General features: G+C 36.7%; 1 protein-coding gene across 2 annotated transcripts; it reads right to left on the bottom strand.

The window, feature by feature from the left end:
* Positions 1 to 650: 650 nt before the first annotated feature.
* On the bottom strand, positions 651 to 14,374 carry LOC133285092 (uncharacterized). 2 transcript variants are annotated; one of them, XM_061482264.1, is made up of 6 exons: positions 13,821 to 14,374; positions 12,694 to 12,792; positions 9,389 to 9,566; positions 2,576 to 2,673; positions 2,084 to 2,145; positions 651 to 1,108 (listed from the first exon to the last, which is right to left on the bottom strand). In XM_061482264.1, the coding sequence occupies exons 1-6, from the start codon at positions 14,283 to 14,285 to the stop codon at positions 985 to 987; spliced, it is 1,026 nt and encodes a 341-aa protein (XP_061338248.1). In that variant the 5' UTR covers positions 14,286 to 14,374; the 3' UTR covers positions 651 to 984. The 2 variants fall into 2 exon arrangements, with proteins under 2 accessions (XP_061338248.1, XP_061338249.1); XM_061482265.1 differs by having other exon boundaries at positions 9,389 to 9,470.
* Positions 14,375 to 24,546: the final 10,172 nt, after the last annotated feature.

Below are 24,546 nucleotides of genomic sequence, written 5' to 3'. Positions count from 1 at the left end.
CCTTTACCAAACAAAAACATCATCGATTGCCAAACTCAGATGCACGGGGATCTCAACAAAAAACTTGAACCAAACAATCTAAAGTTTCTTTAAGCAATGTAGTTCTTAAGTGGCAAGAGGCTTTAATAATTTGCACTAATATATATATATATAGGGTTCGTTTTTCTTGCAGTTACTGCAGATAAGTTATCTGCAGCAAGCCAATACGACGTCGTTTTAAGACGAAAATCATGGTGTTTTTGTAATTTTAATTTATTTTAAGGTTATAATAGTCTTTATATTTATAATTTTTTAAGATTTTAATACCAAAACGACATCGTTTTGGAAATAAATATAGATAATTCTCTGCATTAACTGCGAAAATATTTTTCCCATATATATATATATATATAAAGAGAGAGGGAGAGAGGTATTATAGATCTCCTACAACAGCACTTTTCTTGTAGCAGACACAATTTTTGATGTGGGACCCATTTGTAGTTTAAAAAAAAAAAAAAAAATATCTGCCGAGTCTCTCTCTACAAGAAGGAGGTGACTAGGTGAGTTCTCTAGCAAGATGAGAAACTCAATCCCATACATATATATAAAGCAGTGAAAACACAGCCCAACCACACCATTCGAAATGGAAATCGGATCCAGAAATTGGCGCCTTCTATGTCAAAGTGCAATCCCAAATGAACATACACAACATCATTCTATATTATATCCGAAATTTCTCTATAATAGTTTTGCTAATTCAATTTCTCCGCACGAAACGTTAATGGTACTAAGTGTAACAAAAGCACAAAATTTAATCCAAGGGATCTTGAGAGTTTTAAGTACGTAAGAAGCTGTACCAAAATAACAAAATTTAATCCCTGCCCTGCCCTCTGAACTTTCTTGATTTTAGTTTTTGGATGGGATAAGATGATGGGTTTGTAGAATTTGCACCATCAAGTCATTCTTTAACCTTTTCCAAAGCTGAACACTGAAATACGATATGCATCAAGAGGTATCAGATGAAACCTCGCCAGAATCTTCCGAATCTGAACCATCAACCATCTTCTCAAGTGCATCTAGATTGCCAGCTTCAGAGACCGTGTGTAATCTGAGTTTGTCAGCATCTTCACTGAGAAAAAGAAAACCAAAACACATTCTATCTGAGCATGTTTATCACAGATTTTAATCCAATTTTAGTATTCTGACAACAGAGACAGTTTTGTTCATAAAAAAGGAAATGCTCGAATGGACTTCTAGCATCAGTAGCATCTTGCATCTTTGATGAGATCTATATGTGAGAATGCTGATAGAGATATCAAGTTCTATAAAAAACTTCAAAGAAAATATATAATAATTAGAAGTAAAATGCTAAGCATTGATTCTTTTCACTTTTTATTTGAATTATTTTTACTAGTAGGCAACGGTGGACCCACTTTGTTGCAATTGTCTGCACTTGCAGACACAAAGTTGGGAATTTTTTTTTTTTCACATAGTAGGTGATTCAGGTCAAGTAAAAGAAGAAAAGAAAAGGAAATACGAAGATTGAAAGGAAAAAGGTAAAGATAGGCCCAACCCAACCAACCCCCTACAATTAAAAGCTTTAAGCTTAAACCCTAGCCCATTACTTTGTCTCTTTTTGTTTTTTAAACATAAACCTTACTAGCTCCAAACCTTAATAGACATCAACGATTCCTGAAATTCAATCTTCATCAAGTGGAGGAGAATCTCACGGGATTTTTTATGTTTTTTCGTGAAGCAAAAGTGGCCAACTTTGGATCAAATAGACATCGACAGAGGTGGGTTTTTGATCGATTAAACCCTACAATTATACTATATTTTACAAATGTCTTTTTGTGGTGTTTATTTTTTTTTAATTATCATTATCGATTATTTCTTTAAAACTTTGGTTAATTCACCAAAGCTTTACTTTTGAAGTGGAAGAAAAAATTGGATTACGATCATGATTTTTAAAAAGAAAATTCTGCGGCGCCACCCCTGAACCCCGACTTCTAAGTGTGCAGACATAAAAAAAAAAATTCTGAGTCCACTATTGCTAATAGGAACCAAAACAACCATAAGAACCAAGCATATATATAGAGCATACTCTGTAACTCCGAAGATTTCCTTGACAACTAAGGAGCTATCTCTGGAACAGAACTCAGGCAGCTGGAATCAGAAAAACAGAAGAAAAATTTAATGAAGTAATACATTAAACACATAACACACACAATTACAAGTATGATCATTAGCATTTTACCAAAGAAAAAAAATGATGAAGAAGAAGAAAGGAAGTATCAGAAAAATTCAGTGCAGCAAGCAATAAATTCCCCTATGTTGAAAGTTAAAATAAAACTATTCCTTACAAAATTAACTACGTACTTCCCTAAGAAAAACATTAATTTCTCCTGTAATATTGCTTTGCACCACTGTTATTTAATTTCAGTATTATTGGTCCCTAATAATTGTTGAACAAATAACCAAAATAAAGGCTACCGAATCCAATGGTACCAAAGGCACTTAACGGCACTTATTGTATTTTACATACAGAAAGAGTCGAACAGAATTTGTATCAAATTGACTGTTTGCGGCCACTTACCTCGGACAGATAGAAGATCTTCCCAAAAAGGGCCTGAACAGCTAGTTTTCTTTTAAAACCCTTTTCAGTATAACCTGACTTATCCATCACAATAGGGCCTAAAAATCATTAAAATGTAATTGAAGTCAGAGAATAGAGATAATAATGTCCCAACTTAAAACAGCTTCATTAGATTATATCTGGGCAGAAAAAAATTGATTTCATGCGCTGAATGATAATAAGAAATTAGGCGAAGGGGGACAGATCAGTTCTCCCTCATCACCAGTAGCCATCCTTTTTCTGACTTTCAAGTTGCTATTAGCTTCCAAACAGCTTTAAAAGTAACGAGAAACCAAATTCAGAAGAAAACAAGGGTCTGTATGACACCTCAAGTATGCTGCTGTCTGAGAAACAACATTCTCAATAAGGAATTGCAACTTCACAATAACAACTACTTCAAATTTGAAGTTTGGTTTATGCTTCCTAGAACATTTGTACATGAACATAGAAGCAAAAATGTTCAGATTCCGAATTCTAAGTTTCAACTGGTGTAAAACAAGATGTTAAAGCCACTAAAACATATTAACAAAAACATAATTACATTGAAGCAAGCTTATTGACAAGAGAGAACCGTTGCATGAAACCAAGTAGTGATATTTTGCTAGATGTGCACAAGACGTGTGTTATAAACCAGGTGCACAAACAAAGAATAGAGAAAAGAATAATAGACAGTTTGACATTAAAACATAAGATGGTCTACTCTACAGCTAGGGATGCCAATGAGCCAAAGTGGCCTAGCTCAGTTTGGCTCCAAAAGAAAGTGATCCTCTTTTCTCGAATCAAGCTTGACTCAGTCCAAGGCTAACGAACTACTTGAGGCTAGAATTATTTGCCAATTGGGCCTTTTAAGCACAACAGGCTCAAATCATGTACCAAAATAACCAACCTGTTTTCTTATAAAACATGATTCCTATATATATATATATATATATATATATATATATATATATATATGCCTACAAGACACTTTTCACCAATAGGCAGAGAATTTGGGCTTCGTTTGGATATGTAATGACAGGTGGAATGGAATGGGAGTGAGTAGGATGTAAGAGAATGAAATTACTGTAGAATATTCTAGAGTTTTCTACTTGTTTCTAGCTACTTGTTCCTTTGAGTAGTGTGATGCCTCTTCGGTTACTGTGTATTTTATTTATTACTTCAACTCCTTAACTACCTTGTAATCTGTATATAAAGATCCCTTTGGGTGTCAATCAATATATGAAAAATACATTTCAGTCTTATATTTCATCATGGTATCAAGAGCAGGTTATCCTGTGGTCATCTTGTAAACCTTCACGTTTCCTTCCGTTTTCCATTTTTCACTGTTTATTAAAATAACTCAGAAACCATATCTGGACCCCTCCAATCACGAAACCAAGGCCACCATTGGGCTCAGAAGCCATTTCCGAGTCGACCCACGTCAGCCCCGTCGCCGGAAAGTCATCCACGCGCCGCCACTGCAGAACTGCCTCTCCGGCGCGTGTGAGCCACGCGCCGCCCTGCCGGCCTCCGTTTGTCACGCGGCTTTCACAGAACGGCTCGCCTGGCCTTCCTCTTCCTGTTCTGGGGGTTTAAATCACGATTGGAGCACTCTTCTTGTTGGGTCCAGTTGGTTCCTCTTCGTGATTTTTCAGTTCTGAACGATTGGTGTTCCTTTTTTGTTTTTTTTGTTTTTTTATTTTGAACAATGGAAATTGAAAATATTGAGGCTGAGAATAAGCATTCTGAAAAATCATCCGGTAATGTTTCCGGTGTCTTTCCTCTTCCCTGTTCTTCGTCTTCCGGAGACAACCCAGCTATACAGATTACTAACCACCGTTTAAACGGTAAGAATTATGAGCAATTTCAGAAGGTGATGTCTCAATCTGCTAAGGCAACTAGTCATGTTGCTCAACAAGGTATGGCATTCCATGTTGATCATAGTAGTCGTTGGATTCTTGATTCGGGAGCTTCTGATCATATGACAGGTAATGCATCCCTGTTTTGTTCTTATACCCTTATTATCACCAGTCACGAATAAGGACGGCTGATGGTAGTTTCTCTAATATTGCGGGAAAGGGATCCATTAAGCTCTCTGAACATATTACTCTGAATTCTGTCCTTCATGTCCCTTCTCTTACTTGTAACCTTATCTCTATTAGTAAACTTTCCTCTGAATTGCATTGTGTTGCTAAATTCTCTGCCAAAACCTGTGTTTTTCAAGAACAGGATTCGGGGCTGATGATTGGCAGTGCTAGAGAGGAAGAAGGGCTTTACTATTTTGAAGAAGATTCTCATGAAAAGAGATTTTTTGCAAATCACTCTTTATGTTTATCAGACGATTGTAATGATGTTTTGTTGTGGCATCGTCGTTTAGGACACCCAAATTTCTTTTATCTTCAAAAGCTGCTTCCAAACTTATTTATCAACAAAAAACCAAGTTCCTTTTTTTGTGATGATTGTCAGTTTGCAAAACACTCTCGTGTTTCTTATTTCCCTAGAGATTATCATGTTTCGTCTCCATTTACATTGATTCATAGTGATATTTGGGGCCCAGCTCGTGAAAAAAATATATCTAGAACTCGTTGGTTTATTACCTTTATTGATGATAATTCTAGAGTATGCTGGGTATATCTTCTAAAAGATAAGTCTGAAGCTGCAGCCACTTTTAAAAATTTTCATGCTATGGTACAAACTCAATTCCAGACCTCTATCCAAATCCTGCGAACTGACAACGGTACTGAATATTTTAATTCTGTTCTTGGTGATTACCTAACCAAGCAAGGTATTATCCATCAAAGTTCTTGTCCTAACACCCCTCAACAAAATGGGGTGGCTGAAAGGAAAAATAGACATCTCATTGAAGTTGCTAGAGCCCTCTTGTCTACAATGCATGTCCCTAAATACCTGTGGGGGGAGGCTGTCTTGACTGCCTCATATCTCATCAATCGGATGCCCTCTCGCGTCCTGAATTTTCATTCTCCCATATCTTGCCTTACCCGCTCTTTTCCCTCCTTTCGGGCTCTCTCTTCCCTTCCTCCAAAGTTGTTTGGCTGCGTGGTTTTTGTTCATATTCCTCCACATCAAAGGTCCAAACTTGATCATAAGTCTGTTAAATGTGTCTTCATAGGATATCCTCCTAATCAAAAAGGTTACAAGTGCTACTCACCTTCTCTTCGAAAGGTCTTTGTTTCTATGGATGTTACTTTTTGTGAAACACAATCATTTTTTCCCTCGACTTCTCTTCAGGGGGAGTCTATTGGTATAAATGAAGACAAGTCTTGGAATCCAAATAATTCTACTGTCTTACCTTTACCCTTGGAAACATATGTTGTTTCTTTACCTTTGGAGTCAGGGGGAGTTAATGTACAGGAGACAAGGACAGCAATTGTACCAGAGACTGGAGATCCTCCCGGTAAATGGGGAAAATTCTACAGCAGGCGAAAATCTCCTCAAGATCCTCTAGACTGCCAGGATTCTGACCCGAGTCCTAGTTCCAGCAATCCACTTGAGAACACTGGTACAGCTGACCTAGATGTGCCCATTGCCCTTCGAAAAGGTACTAGATCTTGCACTGCTCATCCTATTTCTCATCACATTTCATATGAAAAGTTATCTCCAGGTTTTCGTGCTTTCAACACTATATTAGACGGTACAAAAATACCAAAAAATATCCAAGAGGCACTTAATGACCCTAAATGGAGGGATGCAGTCTTTGAAGAAATGGATGCTCTTAAAAAAAATGGAACTTGGGAGTCTGTGGCACTTCCCAGAGGAAAGAAAACTGTAGGTTGCAAATGGGTGTTCACAATAAAATTTAATGCAGATAACAGCATCAACAAATATAAGGCCAGATTGGTTGCCAAAGGATTTACTCAGACTTATGGGATAGACTATTAGGAGACGTTCGCTCCCGTTGCCAAACTTAACTCTATCCGAGTCTTACTATCACTTGCTGCCAACCTTGATTGGCCCTTGCATCAATTGGACGTAAAGAACGCTTTCTTAAATGGGGACTTACATGAGGAAGTTTACATGGATCCACCACCTGGTTTTGAACAGGGAGATGGTTCTGTATGCATGTTGAAGAAATCTCTTTATGGACTTAAACAATCCCCTAGAGAGTGGTTTGAAAAGTTTACTCGTGTTGTTAAAGAAAGAGGATTTATCCAAGCTCAGACTGATCACACTTTATTTTTTAAACACTCCGATAGTGGCAAAATTGTTATCCTCATTGTTTATGTTGACGACATAATTGTCACAGGTGATGACTGCGAAGAAATAAAATCTTTAAAAGGGGGTTTAGCTAGTCAGTTTGAACTAAAGGATCTTGGATCTCTCAAATATTTCCTTGGAATGGAAGTTGCTCGTAGCAAGGCGGGAATTTCCTTATCTCAGAAGAAATATATTCTAGACCTGCTACAAGAAACAGGTATGCTTGGGTGCAAGCCTGCAGAAACTCCAGTTGAACCCAATATTAAATTGGGAATTGAAGATGGAAAAGATGTTGACAGGGAGCAATACCAAAGGTTGGTAGGGAAGCTGATCTACTTATCTCACACTCGGCCTGATATTGCATTTGCGGTTAGCATGGTTAGCCAATTCATGCATTCTCCTAAGGAAAAACACCTTAGTGTTGTTTATAGAATCCTCAAGTACCTCAAAAACACCCCTGGTCGAGGAATGCTCTTTAAAAGGGGACACAAGAGGATGATAGAAATCTATACAGATGCTGATTGGGCTGGCTCTGCTATGGACCGAAGATCCACTTCAGGATATTGTACCTATGTCTGGGGAAATCTTGTGACCTGGAGAAGTAAGAAACAAACTGTTGTTGCCAGAAGCAGTGCAGAAGCAGAATTTCGGGCGCTAGCCCATGGCATTTGTGAAGGAATCTGGTTAAGAAGGCTCCTTGGAGAATTAAAGATATCTTATTCTCTACCTGTGAGACTCTATTGTGATAATAAGGCTGCAGTCAGTATTGCTCAAAATCCTGTACATCATGACAGAACCAAACATGTGGAGGTTGATCGTCATTTTATCAAAGAAAAATTGGAGGAGGGTAGTGTATGTTTGTCATATATACCTACCAAGGAGCAAACAGCCGACATTCTCACCAAAGGATTACACAAACCCATCTTTGAGGATTTAATTAGCAAGTTGGGGATGATCAATATATATCTCCCAACTTGAGGGAGAGTGTAGAATATTCTAGAGTTTTCTACTTGTTTCTAGCTACTTGTTCCTTTGAGTAGTGTGATGCCTCTTCGGTTACTGTGTATTTTAATTATTACTTCAACTCCTTAACTACCTTGTAATCTGTATATAAAGATCCCTTTGGGTGTCAATCAATATATGAAAAATACATTTCAGTCTTATATTTCATCAATTACCATACCATTGTTTGAATATTTTATGATGGAATGGAAAGGTTCCATTCTATCATTTGGAAAGTGATCGGAATGGTAAGGAGATTAATAAACAATAAATTGGTTCCATACCTTACCCACACAAACTGATTTTGGTTGTGGTTGTTGTTTTGGGGGGGGGGGGGGGGGGAGTTACCTTTTTCAAACAATCCAAATAATGGAAACCAATGTCATTCCATTCCATCCCTTTCCATCAATCCAAACATAGCCTTAGAGTTTGACACTTAAAAAAGTAAAAGATTAGTTTATCTTGTTAGTGATAGCGCATCAACAAATTACAGTTTGGGATGAGTTGGAATGGAGACTGCAATTATCAGCATCACCTTTATCCCAAACTAGTTAGGGATGGCAAGATACTGCATTTGTCAAAACAAAAACAAAAAATGTAACACAAGAAAATGCATTTAAAATATGTTTATAAACATTGCCCCATACTAATTCCTCATATTGTTAGATTGTCATAGTCAGGACAGTATGAAAGAGCAATCACGACAGGAGCCACATGGCCAGAGTATAGTTGATTGTCCTTGAGATTGAGACTGTTTTGACAAATCTTTATAAGGTGAGGGATTAATCTTTTAAAAGACAGTTTGACAAAAGAAAGAAACCATGAAATACATCAATGTCTAACCATATATTCTTTTCTGTAATAACATTTAGGTAGAATAGCAAGTATCGAGGAAGATAGAAAACACATTAGATAGTAATTTTGGAAGGAAAAGGTAACATGGCATTGGTAGGTTGATTAAAGTCCCTTCTGAATAAGAGGATAGCTCATTTAGCTCCTATTTATTGCATATTATACATTTTCTCACTCCATAATCACTCAGTTATTTCCCATTAAAAGCTATTACACCTACACAATATAAGAATTCTCTTCAACAACAAATTTATACTTAAATTCAATGATAAAAAAGTCAAAAGAAAATTTCAAATAACATCAAATAAAAATTGCCTCAGTTATTTTATGGCCAAGTCACCTACACATTAGACTGTAACATCAATTATGGCAGGAAGCATGGAAGGAAATTAAGAAAATTAAGAATAGTATTCTGTGCTGCACTTCGTGCATTTAAAAACCATTTCAATTAAGTCATTTGGTTAGTGGTGAGTGGATTGGGTAGTTTGTAGGAGGTCATAGTTTCAAACTTATGTCTGACCACTGTATCAAAAAACAAATCCATTTGAATTTGACATCATGGATCTAGATACAAACCCTTTCTAAATATACAAACAAGCTAGAGAAAATTAATTTGTTTCACAGCTCATCATCAGATTACTTTTCCAGACAGCATTGGCTAAAAGATACTACGTTGCATCAGGACTACTCAAATAAATATCCCATCCAATGTTAAGAATTCATTACCTTTGTCTCGCATAATTCGTCGTGAAATTTCATTCAGAACCTCGGCAACTTGTGAGTCATCTAACATAGAAGCTTTCCTAATCTGAATTAAATCAGCTACCATGTCAGGGTTGAATGGTTTCTCATTCAGAGCATAACGGATATACTTCCGCAAAATTCCTTCCAAATCAAAACCTGTCTGGATATGAATTTTCAGTTGTTACTTAAAATCAGATGGCACGTATGTACAAGCACACAAAAGTATGGGAAGGCAGCAAACAGAAATTGGTTTTCCACGAGATTTTCCCCAGCCAACAAACAGGAAAGCTAAGAAATATTTTCTTGATCTAGACAGATGATAAGATCCTTTACTTGGAAAAACTGCAAACCTAACTGTTTAATTATTCACTTAATTGCACGAAGAAACAGTTGAATCTTAAAACTTATCATGCTTAGGAAATGAAACATCAAGACATTAACAAAAAATAATAATAATTCCCCTAAGGTTATACAGGCAAAAAAATTATGTTAAATCTATGTACAATAAAGAATATTATCAGGATACTGGTAAATTTTTACATTACCTTAGTAATTATGGTCTTTCAGATGGATTGTTGTTCTTATTAATTTTGTAAAACTACAACATAATATCAACTGTAATGAAACCCGGACTCAAGGAAGATGATAAAACATGACACTGGGATAGAAACAAACCAAAACCTAGAATTAAATAGGAGCAAAGACTTTCATTACAGAGTTATCTCAACCTTAGACATTAATATGTGAGAGAAAATACAATGTTTATATTGCATTCATAAGCAATTGACTATGTCGAGTTAATCACATCTGATCTGCATTTGCAATTAGTAGCAGTTAGTCCTTGGTTTAACAAAATGAGATTCACAATATTAAGCAGTGCCATAATTATCGTGATAGTGTAGTATTTCAGAGTATCATGGTTTTTTTGTCTTTCTAACAATGGTGTTCTGTGTCTTTCTCAACCTTATACCTTCACCATCTCCTTCTTTCGATGTTCCCGCCCCTGTTCCCCCCCTCCAGGTCTATCATCGTCGGCAACGTCCCCCTGTTCCCCAGGACCCTGCCCCCACCGAGTCTGCCCCTATTGTTACTGAGGCTCCTGTGGACTCACTTCCGTCATCATCTCCTCTGGCAGCTTCGATCCTTCCGTCTGACATTGATGTGCCCATTGCACTCCGGAAAGGTACTCGTGATTCTCGTCCCCCTCCCAGGTATTTAGTAAATTTGAGTTATCATCGTCTTTCACCATCCCATTTTGCTTGCCTCTCTTCTCTTTCTTCTGTATCTGTTCCTAAGACTATAGGTGAGGCGTTATCACATTCTGGTTGGCGACAGGCCATGATTGATGAGATGAGTGCACTTCATAGTAGTGGTACCTGGGATCTGGTTCCCCTTTCCTCTGGGAAATCTGTTGTTGGCTGTCGATGGATATACACGGTTAAAGTTGGTCCGGATGGTCAGGTGGACCGTCTTAAGGCCCGCTTGGTGGCTAAAGGTTATACTCAGATATTTGGCCTTGACTATGGTGACACATTTTCTCCCGTGGCAAAAATGACTTCTGTTCGCCTCTTTATTACTATGGCAGCCATTCATCACTGGCCTATGTATCAGCTGGACATAAAGAATGCTTTCCTCCATGGTGATCTGCGGGAAGAGGTTTATATGGAGCAACCTCCTGGGTTTGTTGCTCAGGGGGAGTCTAACCTAGTTTGTCGTCTTCGAAGATCCTTGTATGGTCTAAAGCAGTCTCCCCGGGCTTGGTTTGGAAGGTTTAACACTGTTGTGCAGCAGTTTGGCATGACTCGAAGTGAGGCTGATCACTCAGTCTTTTACAGACACTCTGATTCAGGTTCTATTTATTTGGTAGTATATGTTGATGATATCGTCATTACAGGTAATGATACTCATGGCATAACTCAGATAAAACAACATTTGTGCCATCATTTTCAAACAAAGGACCTTGGAAGACTCCGATATTTCTTAGGGATAGAAGTGGCCCAATCCAAAGATGGCATTGTACTATCACAGAGAAAATATGCTATGGATATTCTTGAGGAAACAACATTGTTAAATGCTAAGCCCGTTGATACTCCTATGGATCCAAATGTCAAGCTTTTACCAAATCAGGGGGAGCTATTTTCTGATCCAGAAAGGTATAGAAGATTGGTTGGGAAACTGAACTATCTCACAGTTACTCGACCAGACATTTCCTTTGCAGTCAGTGTAGTAAGTCAGTTCTTGAATTCTCCCTGTGAAGATCATTGGAATGCAGTAATCTGTATCCTCAAGTACATCAAGACTGCTCCTGGCAAAGGTCTTCTCTATGAAAACAAAGGTCATACCAGAGTTGTAGGATACCCAGATGCTGATTGGGCAGGTTCTCCTATTGATAGAAGATCCACTTCTGGGTATTGTGTATTCGTTGGAGATAACTTGATTTCCTGGAGAAGTAAGAAGCAAAGTGTAGTTGCTAGATCAAGTGCTGAAGCAGAATATCGCTCCATGGCCACAGCTACCTGTGAACTCATCTGGTTAAAACAGCTACTGAAGGAACTCAAGTTTGGAGACACTGGCCCAACATCTCTCATTTGTGATAATCAAGCTGCTTTGCATATTGCTTCAAATCCAGTGTTTCATGAAAGGACTAAGCACATTGAGATAGATTGTCATTTCCTTAGGGAAAAGGTTCTCTCAGGAGATATAGTCACTCGTTTTGTCAACTCAAATGATCAATTAGCTGATGTATTTACTAAGTCTTTGAGAGGACCTAGGATAGACCAGATATGTAACAAGCTTGGTGCATACGATCTATATGCTCCAGCTTGAGGGGGAGTGTTAAGAGTGATAATGTTAATAGTGTAGAAGTCCCACATTGAGTGTGTCTCTTTGTATTCTTCAATTGGTTTGCTATATAATAGCACCAATGTTGTGTAGTTTAATATAACAAGGATTACAATGAATACCTCTTGTCTCTTGGTGATTAACAATTTTTACTGATGTTTGTTATAATTAGCTGGTTCCTGATTGATTCTCACAAGAGATAAAGATTTTATTGTGTTGGCTACTTGGCTAAGATTACTACTGCTACCAGTTTCTTAGCATAATTTCTTCCAGGGAAGCTGCCAACATACTTCAGCAACAATGATGATTCTCTACAGTTATTGAAGGCAAATTTGAAAATTGATTCTCAAATTCCAAGATAGAAAATGTAGCCACATGCTATTCAACAAAAAAGAGTGACCATAGACAATGTTTAATGGAAATGTGCACAGCATTATGCACCTCACCTTATTCTCAATTTCCTTGAGAGCATCAAGCGTGACTTCATTTCTTCCTTTTTGAAACAAATCATCCAGGGACTTGCATAGAGTAGCATTTTTACCAACCTGGAAACAAATTATATAATTGTCTCAAGCTAACTCAACAAATTTTAATTCTGGTAAGGAATATAAATGAGCTAAGCTAGGCTAGACTTTGATTTAAATAAATAAGATCTACGTAAAATATATTGAGCCTAAGCCTGAGCCAGAAGCTGGTATAGGTTAGATTATAAGCTTGGTCTATCCTATATTTAAATATTAAAAGGCTTAGCCCGGGTTTATTAACCTCTTTCAGCATATCAGTATTAAGAAAAAATAACTAAAATAATATTATTTGCAAAAGTAGACCTAAGACATGAACCTATTTTAAATATATTAAGTCAGATGTCTCACCACCTATACATGGAACAAATTTTTAGTACATCCATCGTACTGGGTACTCAACGTTATGAAAAGTTTAATATTATAAGTAGAGGTGGCAAAATGGGCAGCCCGCCCCACCCTGTCATCAATCCGCTAAAAAATGAGTCAGCCCGTCCAACCCCTATTTTGAAAATGGGATGAAAAACTCGGCCCGCCCCGCCCCATTTGATGGGTTGGGCAGGTTGGCCCACCAGCCTGAGCCTATTTTAGCCCGCCAAAAAATGAGTCCGCCCTGCTTTTGAGATGGGTTGAAAAACTCAGCCCATCTCACCCCGTTTGGCGGGTGGGGCGAGTTGGCCCACCGAGCCGAGCCCATTTTGCCGGCTCTAATTATAACTATACACTCTCCCGACTATATAGTTATAATATCACCTTGGCACTGAGCAATCAATGCAATAGTAGTATTTTAGATTTTTTCCTATACATGATAATATGACAGAACATGGGTAGGTAGGTAACTTCTACCCTCTCATCTGAGATGATCTCATAGTTATCATTTATTCATTCTTTATTCTAATGCACTATCCATAATCATTGATTTGTCTATATCATCTCTAATAACCCCATGATAGATCAATTTTCGAGCGAATACGAAAAATGTTCCTAAGACATAGTTTAGTGACCAAGAAAATGAAAAAATTAAATAAAATAAAAAAGGTGGAGAGACAAACCAGTCTGCGGCGTTTAGCTTTGGGAGAAGTGAATTTGGTAACGGTCCTAACAAATGCAATAACGAAAGTGATTCCAGCGTAAGCGAGAGGAATGGCGAGAATCCAAGGCAAGGAGGTGGGACCCACTCTAGGTCCGGGAATAGCTTGGGTGACGGAGCCAGTGTACTCGACCAAGTCCAAAGCCTTTTCCTGAATCCATGGAAGCTCCTCTTCCACTTCAACCTCAACCTCAATTTCTTCCTTCTCTTTTGAAGAAGAAGAAGAAGAAGCTGGTTGTTCGTTATTTTTGGATGCTGATACTGATAAGCAGGTTGAGATTGAAGGAGAAAACAGTGGCTGTGTAATTCGAGTAGGAACCGCAGGGAATGGCACAGTAGAGAAATTTGTTGAGTGAAAAGGGTTTATTAGAGAAACCTTTCTGAGAGGGAGAAACTGGGAAGCAAGAGAACAAGAAGTAAAAGCCATTAGAAATGGGAATTGAAAAGAACAATGAATGAATGCCCTTTTGCCTCTATGAGCTCAATCCTCTCTTTCACTTTGGATTTTTAGGTTGCATTTGCTGCTCCTCGCCGGTTGGGTTTATTTCCTTAGGAGAATAAATTTTATTTATTTTGTTTTGTTTGGTTCCTTTCAATTTAGTTATAATTATTATATAAAAATATATTTTTATTTTTACTATGTCTTTCTGTCATATTTATATAGAAGTGAATGGACATCACATCTCACTAATTTTTTCTCTCTTCTTATTATGATGAAATCTATTCATTGTATATAAGTGTGGCGGAAAAAAAAATTTATAAAAAAAAACAAAAATAATAAATCCTTTTTCTAGTATGATCACTCTTTTATGGTGAATGGTAGCTAAGTTAGGTTTGATTCTTTTATTTAATCTCACAATTAAAAATTTTTATTGGTTTGTGAAATTTCTTTCATATTTGCATTATTCAATGTGTTTATTTATTTTACTTGATGAGAAGGGAGAGGTGATTTTTAATCTTCAACTTTTTAAAATAAAATTCTAAAACATTTTATAAAATAGACTACAAGTATTCTATTTAATTTCCATGTAAATAGACTACAGATTATTTTGAGAACATAATTGGTTTTTTTTTTCAACTTCTTGTGAGTGCTTTTGAAAAAAATATATACATTCTAATAAATAAGTTGAAATAAATGGGCCTTAATTCAAGTTGAATGAAATAATGCATCATTATTTACTTAACATGTTCGATCCTAGAAGGATAGAGATGTCCAATAATAAATTGGTATCTTTATATATGATCTAAATGCTCTCTCTTAGGTACCTATAAGATAGGTACCTTGAAAAATAGCATATCACTATGTACTATAATAGTGACAACATAGCCAAAGAGAGGGGTGTGTACATATGACAACTAAAAAAAAGATTCAAGTGTTTGTACCTGATTGACTTAACCCTTGATTTATAGATGAGTTATCTGACAAGAGTGGACTTATGGGCCTCTTATGAATATTGGAGGTCAAATTCTTGATTCATTACTATCTCATTAGGATTAGTATAATTAAGAAATTTTTCCTTAATTTTTCTCTTAGCTATTAGTTCTTCTTGGGCCCTCTAAAATGTGGACTTTTATATCAAGTCCATAACATAACCGTTTTTAAAGGACAAGATAACATAAAACAAAGTTATATGGGCTTTTTGACCCTTATGACCCTTAATTAATAATTAATTACCAAATTACCCTTTATTTAAAACTATTTCGAAAACTTACCCTCCCCAACAAACATAACACCAATCTGCCCCTGTTTGACCGTTGACTACGAAGCCTACCCGGGTACACCCTTACCTACCCGGGTATATTTTGAAAAATTTTATCTACCCGGGTATGGAGGGGTGTACCCGGGTAGAGTTCTTGAGTCTGGGAAAATGGTTGAATTATTTACCCGGGTATGGAGGAGTGTACCCAGGTAAATAAGGCTCTTACCATAACCTTCGAGTATGGGCACCGCATCTCCACCAGGTGAAGTAAATGTGTCTCCTCAAGAAGCAGCACAATGTCGAAACGCTCTAGGTTGAAGAATGCCGAATCCAGTGATTTCGGTTCGCAGATCTTCCGGGTCATGAAAAACTTCACGAACTTCTCGTGTGCAAGTATGTCATCCTCAAACAAATATCCGAACGTCAAGTCCGGAGCCTGTCTCGAAGCAGCCTGGGGCTGAGAGGATGACGACCCATCGTGACGACTCTTGGTTCTTCTCTCGGAATGGGTCACTGGCAGCTTTGAAACGCGTCTAGAGGTCATTGCGTCACACTATTAAACTGAAAAAATAACCAAAATCAGAAATTAGATACATGTTAGGGTTAGGGTTAGGGTAAGCGTATGACATACAAATTGATAAAATAATTCGGACAGAATCAAATGATATAAACGAAAATACAATGAATCAGAACAGAAATCAGAACATAATTGAAAAAACTGAAAAAAAAAATGCACCTTTGATCGATTTCAATCGGTAGAAGGCAGAGAGGTTGCAAGGTCCGCAAATGATGATCAGAAACAAGACGAATTGGTGCAAGATTATGCCTGAAATCGCTCAAGAAGACACACCTCCAGCAGCTCTACTCGGGTACCCCTTTTGTGGGTTTTCGAAATGGGGCTGCTGGGGTATTTAAAAACCTTACCGTCGATGTTTACCCGGGTACACTCCTCCATACCCGGGTAAATAATTCAACCATTTTCCCAGATTCAAGAACTCTACCCGGGTACACCACTCCATACCCGGGTAGATAAAAATTTTCAAAAAATACCCGGGTAGGTAAGGGTGTACCCGGGTAGGCTTCATGGTCAACGGTCAAACATGGGCAGATTGGTGTTATGTTTGTTGGGGAGGGTAAATTTTCGAAATAGTTTTAAATGAAGGGCAATTTGGTAATTAATTATTAATTAAGGGTCATAAGGGTCAAAAAGCCAAGTTATATGGCTTGCTTTGTTTAATGGTTTTCATGACAATTACACTAGTTATGATGATATGTGATAAATATCTTGATTTAGATTGTATTAAGAAATGTTGTGGAAGGATATTATGGATTTTATGAAGTATATATATTTTTGTGATTGAATACTTGAGAAGCGTTGCGACATTAGTGAAGTAATTTATGAAATTATGACATCCATATGATTTGTTTTGCATTACGAAATGTATATATTGTGTTTCTGGTTTTGAAATTGGTTTTGGGCGAATGCCTTCTGTTAGAAAATTATATTTTCTAATAATTATTGTGGGTCACATATTATATTAATAATTATATTGTGCTATTTATATATATTGAGTAAATTAAAGTGATCAGGTAAATATTCCCAAATAGATTCCTAAGTGAGTATGGGCTGAATGAGTGGATACCGGTGTTGGGCCAACTAGGTATAATGGGAGCTTATTGGCCCAGCAATAAAGATAAAGACACTATAAAAGGTTATGGTCCCCAATACGTCAAAAATACCATCCCTAGTTTCTCTTCCCCATCAAGAGAGAGACGACACACTAAGGAATTCGGTTTTAGGGTGATTTGACTGAGGAAGACTACAAACCCCAAGAGACAAGATCAAAGTTATTCCGCTGCAATGGAGACAGGTATTCCTCCACCTTTATGTTGTTCTTATTTTTCTTTATGATTTGGTATGATGGATCTTGGCTTGTAGGTGATAGCTATCACCATAAAGTTTAGAGGAATTAAAAATTCCAACAATTGGTATCAGAGCCATCGTCATATTGAATCATGAGGGAATTAAGTTTTGTGATTTTTATATATGATGAATCGTGAAAAGTTTTGTTTTATTGTCTTTTGGCATAAAGTTTACTGTTTTTTGAATGTGGGTTTCATCTCATGTATTTTGTATTAGCTATATAGTGTTATTTTTGTTCCCTGACGGTAATTTTTGGTTTTGGAACAAAAGTTACAATCTTTTGAAAATCTAGAATTCGCAGTTTAATAAGGGTTTATTATTTAAACTTTTGAATCTTCTTAAAGATGGAATGTTTGGAAAAATTTTGGCTTTATAATTAAGGTTTGTTGTTTGAATTGCAAATTTAAATAAACAATGAATTCTCTTAGAAAATTTTGGACTTACGGTTTGAAAGAAATCAAATGTTTAAGGTCTTTTGTTTTGGGGTTTTCCTTATATTTGATATTCTTTGTTAAAAGCTAAATATAATTATTATTATTTTGGGTATTGTGCATCATTTTCAAGCTTTCATTTGAAAAGGCTTGCATGTGCGTCGATTGTGCATTATTTTTTAAGCCTTATAATGAAAAGGTATTTATTGTTAATGGAGACAAAATGAATTGCTGCAAATCACCGTCTCTATTGGCCTTAAAATTGTTGCAATGAATATGTTGATCGGGTTCAATTGGTTGCACAACATATTGGCGTTCAAATTGTTTAAACGTTATATATGTACGTTCCACTTATATAATTTTTCATTGTTGTTATTATTGTTACTGGTTGTGATGAATTATTGCAATCAAATGAAAACTAAAGTGATAAAGAATAATTTTCTTTATTGTTGTTATTTTATTTTTAAATGTGTTTATTATCCCTAAAGGTTTCTATTTGAAATTGAATATGATAGATTTGTTAGCTGCCAAAGTGGCCAAATTTATAAAGGTTAATTTGATTTCAAATAGGTTGGTCATATAAATATATTTTATTTATGCAAATAATAATCGGCCCACAGGAAGGTTATTGTTTGGCCAAATAACATATGTTGTATGATCATGTGTGTGTTTATTGCTTATGCGGATAGTGATCGGCCCACAAGAAGGTTATTATTTGGCCAAGTAACAAATATACATGTGGTAATAAATATGTGACAATTATCAAGAATTCTCCATGTAATTCATAGTCGGCCCACAGGAAGACTATGATTTGACAGGACTTATTGTCAATGTTTGATTACTACATTAAGAGTACCACTTACAAGTTGATATTTTTGTCCACAAACTAAATATTAATGTTGTGCTAGGTATCTTATAATAAACTCATTTTACTTCGGATTATTTGTCTATATCGTGTATGAATATATATGATATGACATGTTATTAGTATGTTATCTTTTTTGGTTCTCTGTATAGTTTCTGCTACCGCTGCCAATTATGTTGCTCAAATGAATATGCTTCCTATGCTTAATGGGGCAAATTTCAAGCTGTGGAAAGAGAATGTGGAAATTGTTCTTGGCTGCATGGATCTCGACAATGCGCTAAGGACTGAGAAATCCACTTCCACTCAGGAAAATCCAAACACGGATAAAATTGAGAAGTGGGAAAGCTCAAATCGCATGTGTCTGATGATCATGAAACGTTGCGTTCCGGAGGCGTTGCGTTCCGGAGGCGTTTAGGGGCTCGATTGTTGAGACTACTGATGCCAAGTTGTTTATGAAGGAACTCGAGCAATACTTTGCTCGAAATAAAAAGGCTGAAATTGGTCAAACCTTGTCCAAACTCATAAACATAAGGTATAAAGGAAAGGGAAACATAAGGGAGTGCATTATGGAAATGTCTAATCTTGCTGGAAAACTAAAGGCATTAAAGTTAGAGCTGCCCTCTGAGTTGCTCATGTACTTAGTTATTATCTCTCTTCCCTGACAATACGGTCAATTTGTGGTGAGTTATAACACTCAAAAGGAAAAATGGACTCTTAATGAGCTCATTTTTCACTGCGTGCAAGAGGAAGAGAGGTTACAGCGAGAGAAGACTGATAGTGCTCACTTGGCATCAACCTCTCAAGACAAGAAAAGAAAGAGAGCTAAGGATAATGCAGATGTTTTGCCAAAGAAGCAAAAGAAGCAGGACCAGGAATTCACCTGCTTCTTTTGTAAGAAATCTGGACACATGAAGAAAGAGTGTTCCAAATACTAGGCATAGCGCGAAAAGAAGGGTATGACTCTCACTTTAGTTTGTTGGTACTGGTTCTGTGGCACAAGCGTTTAGGTCATATCTCTAAACAAAGAATTCAGAGGCTTGTGACTGATGGAATTCTTGAACCCCTTGATCTGGATGATTTTGAGGTGTGCATTGAATGCATAAAGGGGAAACAGACAAACATAAGGAAAATAGGTTCCAACAGAGCTTCAGACGTCTTAGAATTGATTCATACGGATATTTGTGGACCATTTCCTATAGCCTCTTGGAATGGTCAACAATACTTTATCACATTCATAGACGACTATTCAAGATTTGGATACCTATATTTGATTAGAGAGAAGTCAAAATCATTGGATGTGTTCAAAGAATTTAAAGCTGAAGTTGAACTTCAGTTAGGCAAGAAAATTAAGGCCATTAGATCTGATCGTGGTGGTGAATACTATGGTAGATCTGATGGATCAGGTGAACAACGTCCAGGGCCCTTTGCGATCTTCCTAAAGGAGTGTGGAATCGTCTCGCAATACACAATGCCAGGAAAACCTAGCATGAATGGTGTTGCGGAAAGGCGAAACCGGACTCTTAAAGACATGGTGAGGAGTATGCTTAGTCATTCTTCATTGCCAGAATCACTTTGGGGAGAAGCACTAAAGACTGCAGTTTATATCCTTAATAGGGTTCCCAGCAAAGCAGTGACAAAAACCCCTTATGAGCTATGGAATGGAAAGAAACCTAGCATAAGGCATTTACAAATTTGGGGTTGTCCAGCAGAAGCAAGGCCTTATAGGCCAAATGAAAGAAAGTTGGACTCAAGAACAATCAGCTGCTATTTTGTTGGATATGTTGAACGCTCTCGGGGCTTTAAGTTTTATAATCCCACTACAAGATCCTTTTTGGAGACGGGAAATGCCAGATTCCTTGAGGATGTTGAGTTTGGGGGGAAGATAAAATAAGGAATGTTGTCTTTGATGAGGAAGAAAATAATATTTCTCTTCCTACTATTGTCATCAGTCAAGATGCAATTACGGAACAAGCAATTAATGATCAGGTCCATGTTCATGACATTGTTATGGAACAGGCTTTGGTCCCTGACATTGTTTTGGGTCAAGACAATAATGAATCACCCCCTATGCCACCTATAGAACAAACTCAACAAACTCAAGAAGTGCCATTAAGGAGATCCACTAGGGAAAGGAGAAATGCAATTCCGGATGATTATATTGTGTTTCTTCAAGAGCATGAAAATATTTTAAGCTTGAAGGAAGATGATCCAATCAACTTCCAACAAGTCTTAGAAAGCTCTAATGCTCATAAATGGATTGATGCCATGAAAGATGAGATGCAATCTATGAAAGACAACGACGTTTGAGATCTTATTGAGTTGCCTAAAGGTGCGAAACCCATTGGTTGTAAATGGAAATTTAAAACCAAAAGGGATTCAAATGGCAACATCGAAAGATATAAGGAACGTCTAGTTGCTAGAGGTTTCACTCAGAAAGAAGGCATAGACTATAAAGAGACTTTCTCTCCGGTTTCTACGAAGGACTCCTTTAGGACAATAATGGCGCTTGTGGCTCATTTGGATTTGGAGCTACATTAGATGGACGTAAAGACAACGTTTCTCAATGGCAACATTGATGAGACAATTTATATGGTGCAACCAGAAAACTTTGTATTGGGAGATTCAAAGTCTATGGTTTCCAAATTGAAAAAGTCCATCTATGGCCTTAAGCAAGCTTCTCGTCAATGGTACCACAAATTCCATCAGGTTATTATCTCCTATGGCTTTGAGGTGAACTTAGTGGAAGATTGTGTGTATCACAAGTTCAGTGGGAGTAAATTCATATTCCTGATACTATATGTTGATGATATCTTACTTGCCAGTAGCGATATAGGCTTATTGCATGAAACCAAGAAACTTCTCACTAAAGATTTTGAGATGAAGGACCTTGGTGATGCATCTTTTGTCTTAGGAATACAGATACTTCGAGATCGCGCTCAAGGTATCCTACGGTTATCACAAAAGGCCTACATTGAAAAGATTTTGGATAGATTTGGCATGAAGGATTGTACGTCAGGAGATACGCCCATATCTAGGGGAGACAAGTTTAGTCTCGCCCAATGCCCTAAAGGTAAGCTTGAGATGATAGAAATGACAAAGGTACCTTATGCTTCGGCAGTAGGAAGCCTTATGTATGCCCAGGTTTGTACTCGCCCTGATATAGCATTTATAGTAGGAGTGTTAGGAAGATACTTGAGCAATCCAGGAATGGATCATTGGAAAGCAGCCAAGAGGGTTATGTGGTTTTTAAAGAGAACTAAAGATTATATGCTTACATATCGGAGGTCAGATGAATTAGAGATCGTCGGATATACTGACTCTGATTTTGCTGGATGCCAAGATAGTAAAAGATCCACGTCAGGTTATGTCTACATGTTGGCTGGAGGAGCTATTTCTTGGAAGAGTGTTAAACAGACATTCGTAGCTTCCTCTACTATGGCCGCAAAATTTGTAGCTTGTTTTGAGGCATCCAACCATGGGGTATGGCTGCGAAACTTTGTCACAGGGCTGCATATAGTAAGTGGTGTTGAAAGGCCACTAAAGATTTATTGTGACAACAGGTCAGCAGTGTTGTACTCCAACAACAACAGAAGCTCTTAAAATCGAAGCACATCGATATAAAGTTTCTGGTTGTTAAAGAAAGAGTTCAGAGTGGTCAGATTTCCATAGAACACATAGGGACGAACTTCATGCTTGCGGATCCGCTTACTAAAGGCTTAGTGCCTAAGGTCTTTCACGAGCATACTGCTCATATGGGTGTTGTTTTGTTCGATGACACTACGGTTTAGTGGGAGTTCTTTATGTTGGTGTTCTATGTAAATAAATAAATGAAATATTCTTATGTTTGTTTTCTGCAGAATAAAGAATTCAATGATATTTTCCCTCTGAATGTATTATATTTTGTGCTTGTGTTTCTGCTTTGTGTATGCAGAAAATTTAGGATTGATCTCATAAAGATTAAAGTAGGACCAGTTGAAAATAGGTATGGTAAGATCACATTGCATGTAATTTCCATGCCACTCATCCATACTTGATCTATGTCATTGAATATATTGGTGTGATGACCATGGAAGGTTTAGTTACGCTTGAAAGTGACAAAAGCCGCCATGATCTCATATTGATATAGGAGGTGGACCAGATTGTATCTAAGGAGGAATCTAAAGAAAAATAGCATACAGTTGCGCACTAAAGATATACGATATAATTATCTCAAGTTAATATGTGGCTCAAGTGGGAGATTGTTAGGAAATTATATTTTCTAATAATTATTGTGGGTCACATATTATATTAATAATTATATTGTGCTATTTATATATATTGGGTAAATTAAAGTGATCAGTTAAATATTCCCAAATAGACTCCTAAGTGAGTATGGGCTGAATGAGTGGATACCGGTGTTGGGCCAACTAGGTATAATGGGAGCTTATTGGCCCAACAATAAAGATAAAAACACTATATAAGGGTTATGGTCCCCAATACGTCAAATGAACAAACCCTAGTTTCTCTTCCCCATCAAGAGAGAGACGACACACTAAGGAATTCAGTTTTAGGGTGATTTGACTGAGGAAGACTACAAACCCCAAGAGACAAGATCAAAGTTATTCCGCTGCAATGGAGACAGGTATGCCTCCACCTTTATGTTGTTCTTATTTTTCTTTATGATTTGGTATGATGGATCTTGGCTTGTAGGTGATAGTTATCACCATAAGGTTTAGAGGAATTAAAAATTCCAACAATTGGTATCAGAGCCATCATCATATTGAATTATGAGGGAATTAAGTTTTGTGATTTTTATATATGATTAATCCTGAAAAGTTTTGCTTTATTTTCTTTTGGCATAAAGTTTATTATTTTTTTAACGTGGGTTCCATCTTATGTATTTTGTATTAGCTATGTAGTGTTATGACGGTGATTTTTTGGTTTTGGAACAAAAGCTACATTTTTTAGAAAAAAACTAGGATTCACAGTTTAATAAGGGTTTATTATTTAAATTTTGAATCTGTGAATAGATGGATTGTTTGGAAGAAATTTGGCTTTATAATCGATGAGGTTTTGTTGTTTGAATTTTTTGAATAAACAATGATTTCTCTTAGAAAATTTTGGACTTACGATTTGAAAGAAATCAAATGTTTAAGGTCTTTGGTTTTGGGGTTTTCCTTATATTTGATATTCTTTGTTAAAAGCTAAATATAATTATTTTTTTTTGGATATTATGCATCATTTTCAAGCTTTCATTTGAAAAGGCTTACTTGTGCGTTGTTTGTTCATCAATTTTTAAGCCTTATAATGAATAGGTATTTATTGTTAATGGTATAATGATAAAGTATGTATGTATATGATTGATAAAGAATAATTTTCTTTATTGTCGTTATTTTGGTTTTAAATGAATTTATTATCCCTAAAGGTTTCTATTTGAAATTAAATATGATAGATTTGTTAGCCGCCACAGTGGCCAAATTTATAGAAGGTTAGTTTGATTTCAAATAGGTTGGTCATATAAATATATTTTATTTATACAAATATTAATCGGCCCACAGGAAGGTTATTGTTTGGCCAAATAACATATGTTGTATGATCATGTGTGTGTTTATTGCTTATGCGAATAGTGATCGGCCCACAGGAAGGTTATTATTTGGCCAAGTAACAAACATACCTGTGGTAATAAATATGTGACAATTATCAAAAAAAATTAATTCCTCTAAACCTTATGGTGATAACTATCACCTACAAGCCAAGATCCATCATACCAAATCATAAAGAAAAATAAG

The sequence above is a fragment of the Gastrolobium bilobum genome, unplaced genomic scaffold (genome assembly GCF_033153095.1).
Source record: "Gastrolobium bilobum isolate Gb01-03AN ecotype WA unplaced genomic scaffold, APGP_CSIRO_Gbil_v1 utg434, whole genome shotgun sequence".
NCBI lineage: Eukaryota > Viridiplantae > Streptophyta > Magnoliopsida > Fabales > Fabaceae > Gastrolobium > Gastrolobium bilobum.
The sequence above is the reverse complement of the archived record's forward strand: the minus strand, read 5'-3'. Positions and strand labels throughout refer to the sequence as shown.